Source organism: Ovis canadensis, chromosome 18, assembly GCF_042477335.2.
Source record: "Ovis canadensis isolate MfBH-ARS-UI-01 breed Bighorn chromosome 18, ARS-UI_OviCan_v2, whole genome shotgun sequence".
In the NCBI taxonomy this organism is placed as follows: domain Eukaryota; kingdom Metazoa; phylum Chordata; class Mammalia; order Artiodactyla; family Bovidae; genus Ovis; species Ovis canadensis.
In genome coordinates, this window is record NC_091262.1 from 70,419,009 (window position 1) to 70,430,729 (window position 11,721).

General features: G+C 41.8%; 1 protein-coding gene across 2 annotated transcripts in view; it reads right to left on the reverse strand.

The window, feature by feature from the left end:
• ATXN3 (ataxin 3) overlaps nucleotides 1-10,014 on the reverse strand; it is a 38,377-nt gene extending 28,363 nt beyond the window's left edge. Inside the window, exons 1-5 of one of the 2 annotated variants that reach the window (XM_069559481.1) lie at nucleotides 9,898-10,014; nucleotides 3,973-4,137; nucleotides 3,700-3,744; nucleotides 2,107-2,192; nucleotides 1,620-1,686 (exon numbers count right to left, since the gene is read on the reverse strand). In XM_069559481.1, coding sequence (XP_069415582.1) covers nucleotides 1,620-1,686; nucleotides 2,107-2,192; nucleotides 3,700-3,744; nucleotides 3,973-4,137; nucleotides 9,898-9,921 — 387 coding nt within the window. In that variant the 5' untranslated portion in view covers nucleotides 9,922-10,014. The remainder of the gene's footprint in view (nucleotides 1-1,619; nucleotides 1,687-2,106; nucleotides 2,193-3,699; nucleotides 3,745-3,972; nucleotides 4,138-9,897) is intronic. The other variant, XM_069559482.1, reaches the window with a different exon arrangement.
• Nucleotides 10,015-11,721: the final 1,707 nt, after the last annotated feature.

Genomic DNA, 11,721 nt, shown 5'->3' on the forward strand with positions numbered 1-11,721 from the left:
AGCTATCAGGGAAGTTTGTCTAGGATAATGAGTTTGTCTAAGATAACGTGAAATCTGTAAATTCAATTTTGAAGAACTAAAATTTATAAAATTTCTCAAAATAATAATGTAAGTTTACATACAAATCAATACAAAGGAATTCCAGACTCTAAGACTTCAGATCTTGAAAGTGAAGAACAGCTGATCGTATTTTTAAATATTTAAATAAAACTCCTAGGTTAAACACACTTGGGAGAGTTCTGCCTTGGTTTTTCCCAGAGTTGATTCCTACCTGCGTGGGTCTCTCCTGCACCAAACCACACTAACTTACTTGCTCTTTGCCACCCAAGAGGGACCATTAAAGATGAAGCTGCTTCTAAGCAGCAAACTTAAAATAGTAGGGCTTTCATTTTAGAATTATCTTATATTGATTTAACTCAATGTACTCTTTCCTGTTTCCTTTTGTTTCATATTAGCTTATTAAAAAAAGATTTATTTAAGTGTACTTGAAATGTAGCAGACTGTAATATATTAAGTGTAAAATGTGAAGTTTTAACGTATGTATATATCCACGAAACCATCACCACCACCAAGGGAGTGAACATTTTTGTCACTGCCAATTTTCCTGTGCCCCTTGTAATCATCGTCCATTGTTCCTTGCCTCCCTCATCCAGGCAATCACTGTCATTAAAGATTAGTTTACATTTTCTATGCTTTTATATAAATGGAACACTATAGTGAGCCCCTGGTGGCTCAGACGTTAAAGAGTCTGCCTGAAATATGGGAAACCCAGGTTCGATTCCTGTGTTGGGAGATCCCTTGGAGAAGGAAATGGCAACCCACTCCAGTATTCTTGCCTGGAGAATCTCATGGACTGAGGAGCCTGGCAGGCCACAGTCCACGGGGTCGCAGAGAGTCAGACACAACCAAGCAACTTCACTTTCTTCTTTTCTTTTCTATGGACTATAGTATTTTGTGTCTAGTTTCTTTCACTCAGCATAATTAATTTGAGGTTCATCCACATTGTTGCATGTATCAGTAATTCATTCTTTTTCATTACATTAATCTGTTTTCAGTAACCCTCTTTCAAAGAGTCAAAATTCTGAGAAAAAGGACATTAGAAGTTGTCAAAAATGATATTGGGTATACAAAGATCACTGGTAATTATTTTTAAAAATAACACTTTTGGTACATTTCTTGATCTTATAAAAGCTTTGCTCAATGCTCAAGACACATTCCATTTTTTTTTTAAATAGAAATGATTTATGTAGACACATGTATTACATGGCATTTTGGAATGTGAATAACCTTGTTAAGCTAAAGCAAACATGGCTGAAAATTTTTATTCATACCGGACACTATTTCAGGCTTTGTGACACTGCTATGCGTAACATAAACCTATGAAAAACAGAAGTTAGCTGACAGAACATCTTGGTCACATAAAAACTTACTTATGTTTAAATATGGCTGTCTTGTTTTAAATAGAGAATTTTACTTATGTCCTATCTATCTAGATTGTAACCAGGCCACAAGAACACATTACTGGTGTGTTCCTTCATCTTCAAGGCACCAATTCCTCACATTAGTTGCAAATGAGGTACAGAATGAGAAAAAAGACAGGCAAGGAGGAGAAGCGTTACCTGTTTTCCTAATTTTCTAACTGTAAACCAGTGTTCTTTATAGTTGCATATAAATGACCTTTCATTTCTAGAAACAGGAAAAAGCACATATGCAATATTAAGTTGAAATATTAGAATCATATTCATTTAGTTTGTCAATTAGAAAATACTATACAAAACTATGATGACTTAGGATTATATTTACAGTTTTAAGAATCACTGATTTTTTAAAAATTACAAAACAGCATAAATCTCTGTGGAGATCGGTGATGCCATACAGAAACAACAGCACCACACCCCATTCAAGGATCAGCTCTGCACTGCCACACATGGAGGGGTCAGGGAGGCTCGGGGGACAGACGTTCACAGACAGCCCCAAAAGGCAAACCAGGAAAACCTGAGGGGATAAAATGGGGAATATCACAACAAAAGCAGGCCAGGCTTATTTTTCCCCTTTAAGAAAGTATACATTTAAAAATCAAATATAGGAAAAGCAAAATAATCTTACATGGGATCAATCCTGAGCCTCTGGTACTCTGGACTGTTAAACAGGATTAGTTCTAAACCCCAAACTTTCAAGGCATTGCTTATAACCTGTTAAAAAAAAATTTTTTTTTAAAAATTCCAAATAAGTAGTGTTAAGCCACATTAGTTGTAGAATCTATTTTAGTTCATAGATAAATTTCCCCAGTATGCTATGGGTTTTAGAGTGCGTGTGTGTGCGTGTGTGTGTGTGTGTGCACATGGATATATCACTATATGCACCAAATATCCATAACTAACAATATAGACATAACATTTAAAAGAGTACCTTTTACACTAAGTTTCTGGAATTGTATGAGAACCATACAATTCCTAGATAGAACTGCCTCCAAAATCTAGATGTATATTCTATCCGGGAAGTGCTACTCTTAACACAAGTCCATTGCATTCATTTGGCTGCTATGAGTTCTGCTTTAGAAAACTGACAGTCAACTTACTATACGGAATAATGATAATTTTATGTCTATCAAAATGAATTATTTCTGAGGATTTAAACTGAAGTTTTCATCAATTCTAAACTTCTTTTATCGTGGGTTTGTGATTTGTAGGAAATCAAAAGATAAACCTGATTATTTCAAACTAAGAAAAAAACAAAAGGAAAAATTTTGACAATTCACCACCTACCCTCCAAGGTACCCAACAAAGCAGCACGTGAGCCAGGCATGAGTATAGACAAACAGTGAATAATCTGCACTGGGCAAGTGTGGACTGGTGCCCAGAGCAGCACCGCACAAACAGGAAACGGCGCGCGCTGAGCCCATTCAGACCCTGCTCCGGGCCCGGCAGCAGCTGTTACCTGTAACCACCCACAGTGAAGCCCTGGCTGCAAATGCTGGTGACCGAGGAGTCCAGGAGGACTGAACAGGGGAACACATACAGAGATATCTGCAGGTCCCCCAAGAGAGCTTCTGAAGAACTCTGGATCCACCTCACAGGTGTTAGGAATGGAACCAAAGAGCCACAGATGAAAGAATCAGTCTCACGAGTATCATATATATATTCACCCACAGAATTCAAGGGGAGCGGTAAGTTCACAAAAAGGGAAAAGATGAAAGCTGCAGACCATAATGAAGGAATCCAATCCTGGTAGGCTGATTTAAATGCAAGGTGAGCAAAGGGTTCCCCTCTGTCCATGGGATTTCCCAGGCAAGAATACTGGAGTGGGTTGTCATTTCCTTCTCCAGGAGATCTTCCTGACCCAGGGAGCAAAACCGCGTCTCCTTCATTGGCAGGCGGATTCTCTACTGCTGATCCATGAGGGAAGCCTTTGAAATACTGTGACTTACTGGAATTACATTTATTAGCACACAGATTCAAATTAACAACCTCCTTTGAAAAAGGCCTTCTCTAAAATGAAGAATCTGCTGTCCTAATTTTCATGTGTAGCTATATAGAAAACTAGTATTCTAAAGGATAATCTTATACTCTTATACTCAACCTACTGGAGGAACTTCTGAAGGTCACATCAACAGGTGACTTTGAAAGGCTGTGAAAAGCATATCCTGAGTTTACTGCCTGGGATATAAACAACACTTAGCACATGCTTGTGACTACTTACTTGAATAGAGAAAAAGCCACTGTCATCCATATTTCCAGAAGGCTGCTGTTGAATTTGGAGAGGTGGTTGGGGCAGAGATTGAGGGTGGGGAGAGAAGGGCAAAGTGTCATTAGTGTGTGCATTTAAAATAACATCTTGTGCATTCCCGTCTACAAAGCCAAGAGCTGGGTTATAATTAACAAGTCAGATCCCCATTGGAAGAGCAGCTCATCCCTTTCTAAACAGTACCCACGTTTTTTAAGAAGCGTGATTTAGTGAGTTTAAAATTGGTACCTGCAAAAATGTGCGATAGTCTTCACTAGTAACTCCTCCTTCCGCCATTCTCATCCTCTCTTCCTCATCTAGCTGATGTGCAATTGAAGACAATTCCACAGGGCTGAAGTATTCTCCTTGTAGTAGGTTATTCAAGCAGTGTTGAGCACAAAGTGAGCCTTCTTGCTAATATTTCCGAAAGAAAAAATTCAAATGTGATTTGTAAAACAGATTTGTACAGTATCTTCTCCAAAGATATGTAATCATTAACTTCCTAACACAGCCAAACCAAACATTTTTAGCTTTAGAAAGCATGAATAACCCAGGTATGGGCATTTTCATTTGCTAACATTTATTTTATAATGAAACTATAATTATATGATCAGTTATATGGTCAAAACTTAATGTTTATATTAAACAAAAATCATCTATATAAAATCTCATATTTTACTAAAAATTACTCCACAATAAACATTTAGCCTCCTTCATTTTCAGTAGCTAAAATAACTTCACTTTTGGAGATTCCATGGTAAATTACTAATGCTGAAAAGAACATTTAATCCCTAGAACATCTGTTCTTTCAACAAGATTTAAATGGTCATTCATGGGATGTTTATGTACTCCATTTAATGAGTACATTTAAATGTTCGTTCATGGAGTTTCAAATCCATGAACAGATGAATCTCAAGAACTGACACAGTAAGACAAATTCTGTTCCATGTTTATGGAGACGTGTAGCTACAAAAATGAGGTTCTCTTAAAGAAAGATAAGGCACACACTGTGGTGTAATGAGCAATACTGTCCAGAAAATCATGCTTGGAGCTCACTTCTAGACAAGGCAGCAAGGAGACCGCATGCATCCCAGCTTGGGTCTCCAAGGGATCGCTGGCTTCCTGTTATGAGGGTGGGAAGAATACAACTTTCTACAAGCCCCAGGGTCTTCAGGCACTGGGCAACTGGCTTTCTCACGCTGCTGGCACCCAAACCTAAACTCAGGCTACCTTCAACTAAGTAGCCTGAGTATCACCCGTCTCCCCTCAACAATGCTGCTCTCCTGTTTCCCTATGAGAAGGGAGACTCATGGGTGGATGAGGTCCCTCCCTGTGCACCCAGCACTGGGCTGACTCCAGGGGATGATGACAGTTGGGAGAATACCTTCTCCTGCTAATAACCCTGATGCTCTAAGTTATCCATTTCCCTAGAAAAGTCTATTCTTTAACCCAGCCTGTCTGACATCCTGCAATTTGTTCTGAGCTATGTCTCACAACAGATCCCCAAAGACCAACACCATGCAAGACACATCTTTTTCCTGATTTCATTTTCTGGGAACAAAATTCAGGAATGCAGCATCGAGACAGTCTGGGTGTGAGCTAGGGGGCTGAGACAAGTTTATCTTCTTATTTTGGTGCTGAATACACAGCTTGAACTTAACGAAGGCACTAGCTACCCCTCAAATCATGGCTACAATAGCGAGAAGAGGACTTGTCTGCACCTTTTTCCTTCAACTGTATTTCTACTACCAGAAAGCACTGCCCACCGAATAATATGTGAGTTGGAAGGAAAGACCCTGATGCTGGGAAAGACTGAAGGTGGGAGAAGGGGATGACAGAGGATGAGATGGCTGGATGGCATCACCGACTCATGGACATGAGTATAACTACACTCCAGGAGTTGGTGATGGACAGGGAGGTCTGGCGTGCTGCAGTCCATGGGGTCGCAAAGAGTCAGACACAACTGAGCAACTGAACTGAACAGATGTCCTACTTATACTCTAATCAAAAATGGGCAAGACAAGCAAGTACTCACAAGAGGATAGCCAATGGATTAAAAAACACAAAAGGGGGCTCACCTTCATTTACCTATGAGAGGAATGCATATTAATGTTAACAGTATGTTATTACTACACACTCCAGAATGACTAAAAATGTTGGAGAGGATTAAAGACATCAAAACTGTTTCACACTACTGACGAAAGTGTAAATTAGTATAACCACTTTGGAAAACTATCTGGAGTATCTACTACAGCTTGCTGCTGCTGCTGCTAAGTCGCTTCAGTCGTGTCCGACTCTGTGCGACCCCACAGACAGCAGCCCACCAGGCTCCACCGTCCCTGGGATTCTCCAGGCAAGAACACTGGAGTGGGTTGCCATTTCCTTCTCCAGTGCATGCATGCATGCTAAGTCGCTTCAGTCGTGTCCGAGTCTGTGCGACCCTATGGACAGCAGCCCCCAGGCTCCTCCATCCATGGGATTTGCCAGGCAAGAGTACTGGAGTTAACATATACCAACCCTATAATCTAGTAATTCCATCATTAGGTACATAGCATAAGCAACAGAAATGCATACAGATGTACATCAAAAGACACGTATAACAATGTTCATAGATGCATTATTTGTACTGGCCCCCAAACTGGAAACTACCCAAATGCTCCTCATAGTCCAGTGGCTAAAATGTGTGATATTTACAAAGAAATACTATATAACACACTGTGTAACAATGAGGTGCTCAGTTGCCACCCGAGTCTTTGTAACCCCATGGATTGTAGCCTCCCAGGCTCCTCAGTCTGTGGAATTCTCCCAGGCAAGAATACCGGAGTGGGTTGCCATTTCCTACTCCAGGGGCTCTTCCTGACCCATGGATTGAACCTGGGTCTACCTGCATTGCAGACAGATTTTTTACCATATGAGCCATCAAGGAAGCCCTATTATATTGGCCACCAAACTGGAAACTACTCAGAGGCTCCTCCCAGAAGTATGGCTAAATTGTGTTACATTCACAAAGAAATACTATATAACAACATACTATGCAACAGAAAATTAACTATATAACATAACAATACTAGTGAGTTAACTACAACTACCTGCAACAAAATGGGTAACTCAATCAGTGTTAAACACAGTTCAGTTCAGTCTCGTGTTCGACTCTTCGCAACCCCATGAATCGCAGCACACACAAGACAGACTCAAAAGAGTATACTCTATATGATTCCATTTACAAAATCTCAAAACAGACAAAACTGATTAATTGATGATGTTAGAAATCAGGATAGAGGTTATCCTTGCAGGGGTAGAGGGAGCCTTGGTATCCTGGAAGAGGACACAGGGGGCTTACAGCATGCAGGTAAATGGTCTATTACTTGATTTAAGTATTATTTACACAACGTGTCCATTTCATGAGAATTCACTGAGCTGTACTCTTCTGATCTGGGTGCCCCTACACGTGTTATCCTTAATAAAAAATTCAAATAACAACAAAAAGTCTCTATTAAGATAGGCTATTTCACTTCAAGAGCTACCTAATACAGTGACCAGATACTGCAAACAGCAGAGGTAGGATTCAAACCCAGGCAGAGTTTGTACTATTAACACTTCCTTAAGCCACTTATTCGGAACTTGGTGAATCTTAAACCTCAAATAGCCTGAAGATGGATAGGAAAGAGCAGTCTCTCTCTCACACACACACAACAAAAACATCATGAATGTCAAGGTCAACACTCAGCATCTTTCCAGTATTTTCACTAATCTTAAATATAATCCCAACAAGTTTGGTTATCATTCTCAGTTGTAAATGCATAAAAGTATCAATTCAGGTGGCAAAATAATAACCTCACCAAGAGCAGTCAGCAATAGAAGTGATAATGACAGAAAGCAGGTACCAGAACCAAAAAAAAAAAAAAAAAAAAATTGAAACAACAACAAAAAAAAACCAGTACTAGGTGGCCATGTAGCGTTAAGGGTTTAAGTTAGGGACTGGCAAACTCTAGCCCGTGGGTCATATTCACTCTGCCCCAGTAGCTAAGAATGATTTTCACATTTTTAGATGCTTGGGAAAGCATACAGATACACACACACACACACACACACACACACACACACACACACATGAATATGTGAGAATATAAATGACTTGCAAAGTCTAAAATACTTACAGAAAACCTGTTTATATAAACAGCACCATATCATCTTAGATGCTCAAGGAACACTCTTGATTCATTCAGATATTTACTGAACACCTACTATGTGCCAGATACTGGGGATATATCAATAAACAACTCTTGAGTTTACATTTCAACTTATTAAAGGGCACTTCAACTTATTAAAGGGTCACTTATTAAAGTGACAACTCTGAAAATGGGGAAATCAGAACTCCAAGAGGAAGTGGCTGCAAAATTCTCTGCAGGCAGACATCCCTACACGCAGATTCCTATCGGCTACAGTTGGTTCTCTGGCTCTCCAAATCCAGGACCTGGAGTTAAATACATGAGGAGCAGGGGAAGGGAGTGCTCCGGAAAATGTCATATTGATTCAAACATCCCCAAAATGGCCTCTGTAGAAGATGGGCAACAGGTCCGTGGTTATAGGTGCTTTCTTTACCTCTGAAACATCCCTGTAGAACTTGAGTCTTCATTTGCTAAGTACATGCAAGGTGATGAGGGTAAATGTGGTCTTGAAAAGTCTTTAAATCTATATTGAGGCTGATAATTCAGAGTGACTGCTCTAAGTTAAGTGGATTTTCATTAGGCTAGTGTCCAACTTCTTCTGATCCCATGATTAAGATCCCACTGCAATCTATCTAAACTAGGTACCAATGAATATTGTTTTTTTAAAAAAAAAAACATTGCATGGTCCTCAAAAAGTGATGTGGAAAAATTTAAAGTTTTCAATGTGAAACATCTGGTCCTACACCAAAGCTTCTGAAATTAGTCATAAAAATATGTCCACTCAATGTTCTTTTCATCCAATCTCCTTAGCCAAGCAACTAAATTTCTCTTGTCCAGGATTCATATATGTCAGCCAACTGAAAAGATTAGTGATAACCAAACACTGAGTCCTTCCTCATCCACCAAAAAAAAAAAAAAACTGAAATGTTTTCTATAAAGAAAAGCATTCCATAACAATTTGTTTGAATTTATACTGCACTTCGTCTCTGATTGCTTTGATTGCTGTGTGTGTGCATTTTAAAATGGATATATAAGTATTTAACAAAACACAACCCCTTTGCTCCTACTAAATAACAGCCTCAGCAGCAACTCATTCCAAACATGAAACTATTATGAAATAAGATATGTGTTTAAGCCGACCTGAGGAAGGTTTCATTCACACTCAAATGAAATGGTAATTGTATGCGAAAAAAGACGAGTTTATCCACATGCCACAAACATTAATCTTCAAGTGCATAGTCATGGAAGAATCAAAGCACAATGGGCTAGGCAGACAACAACAACATTATTCCTGCCCATCCTTAATACCTAACAAGAAAGCTAGCCTCCTGATCCGGAAAGATGCCACTACCGAAAGAAACGAAACCCAAACTCCTCGTAACAGAAACTCTTGTGACGACTTCCCAGTGCAGAGGCGCACCGGGTTCCCTACTTCACTTCGCTGAAGTGTCACGCCCTCCATGGGGCGAGCCAAGGTCCCTGCCTCGAGAGGCTTACGGACTCAGTGCAGGACAAGGATCTAAGGGTATGGGAGATTCCAATATAGAACGAAGAAGCCCAGAGAAGGAAAAGTTAATTCTTCCAAGGACTAGGACTGGCAGAGTGGGGTGGAACTGGGAAAGATAGAGGAAGATGTCCGAGAGGTGACTAGCTAGGATGTGGGGAGACGGAGAGAGGGGGACAGGAGAAGAAATTTCACGGAAAGTGGAGGGGAAGCGCAGAAGCCATCTCCTCTCTCGTGCCCGGAGGCGCCCCCGGCCCGGCCCTTATCCCGTCCCGGCTTCCTAAACATCCCCAGACCGGGTCTCCTCCGGATCCTCCGGCACGGGCCTTGGGGTGCAATGGGGACAGCGGTGAAGCGCCCTTCCCGGGGAAGCTCCTCCCGCCCGGCGAGATCTGGATGGGGGCTTCTCGGGCCCCACCCAGCTCCCCGGGAGGCGGCGTTTCCGCACCCCACGCCCGCCACCGCGCCGTGGACAGCTCCCCACCGAACGTGGACACTCACTTTTTCGTGGAAGATGGACTCCATGTTTATTTGTCTGGAGCCAACGGCCCCCGCGCCGAACCACCCCCCTCCAGCTCCGCCCCCGGCCCCACCCCTCCGCCCCGCCCCGCCCCCCCGCGGTCTGCCCTGCCCACGTGCCTCACGCAGACCAATAATCCCCGAGAATGCGAGTCACGTGGAGAGACGAGGCGTGAACGCTGGGGCGGTAAATGAGGGGCACGTGACCTTCGTAGCGCATCCTAGCATTCCTGGGTTAGCCCCTCAACCTGAGGAGTGCTGCAGCGCCTCCTGCCGTATGGAGGATCATCTCCCCTTCCCACTCATTGTCATGGATTCTTAAGCTTCTAGGGATTTGTTTTGAATAAGGATCACTGAGGTTCTATGTTCTTTTTGTTTTCTACTTTTACTTTGTATTTGTATTGTCTTTTTTATATAATATTTGCTTACGGTAATTTAGTATCTTTCTCCTCCCCCACAGAAATTTTCATCGCATCCCTCAACACTGACCACGTGTGTGAAAATGAGAGTTATTATCTACATAGGACTTACTGGCAGGTTGGCACTCTTGGAAGTGCTTTGCATATGTTAAGAAATTCAATACAGCAAACTTTGATGTAGGCATTATTATCCCTATTTTACACACTGGGAAAGTGAGTCATGAAGATAGAACAGCACAACTAGAAAGTCCAGACACCTTGTTACTAGATGTAAGTGTTCTGGCCCGAAGTAGAAGCATAAATTGAGGGAGGTGAAAAGCCCGGTACAGTGGTGGAGGAAGCTGAAGGAGCAGGATAAGCGCAGGTCTTGTATCCTGAAACCAGGTTAAGGGGGGTGTGCTTTTTTTTTTTTTTTTTTTTTTTTAATCTTCTTGGCACACTGGCATGGAGGACCTTAGTTCCCAGGTGAAGGATTGAACCCAAGTCGCCTACATTGGAAGCATGGAGTCTTAACCAACAGACTGCCAAGGAAGCCCTAGGAAGGTGTTCTTTTCACAGGCAATGGGGGGCTATGGAAAGATTTTACAAGGAGGTGAGACAGACGCAGATGTGTGTTTTAGAGTGATCAGTTTGGCGGAAGCAGAGATCCATTACTGTCAGAGGAATCCTGGGAGAGATGACAGTGTTTGGACTAGCATCATAACTTAGTGATGGAAGGAGACCATTCTGAGAGATAATTAGCAAGTGAGACTGAAAATATGAAAGTGTCCCACCCTTTGAGACCCATACACCATAGCCTGTCAGCCTCCTCTGTCCATGGAATCCTCCAGGCAGGAATATTGGAGTGGGTAGCCATTCCCTTCTCCAGGAGATCTTCTAGACCCAGGACTTGAACCCCATGTCTCCAGCATTGTAGGCAGATTCTTTACCATCTAAGCCACCAAGTAGGGAGACTCAACCAAACTTGGTGAGAGAGTGGGGAATGAGAGGGAGAGAAGTGTTAGGGTCAGACTTCTGGGTTTCTGCCCTAGGTAACCACCGTAGGTAGCAGGAAGGTTAGTCACAGAGGTGGGGAATAATTGGGAGGAGAAGCTTTGGGGAGGAGAAAAAGACAAAGAATTTATGCTTTGTAGATATTGGTTGAATGTGAAATATCTATGAGATATTCAATGTGGAGGTGGATGGGTGGGTAGATAGATACGTTGTTTGGCTGTAGAATGGGGAGTTGTTGGCATAACAAAAGGGAACTGAAACCACAGAAGTGAATATAATCATCTTGGGGAAAGGAAGAAACTGGGAAGAGGATCTAGCAGAGCCCTGAGGGTTGAGAAGGAATAGCTAGGGAGGGAGGAGAGCAGGAGGGTGTAATGTTATGGAAGACCTGCAA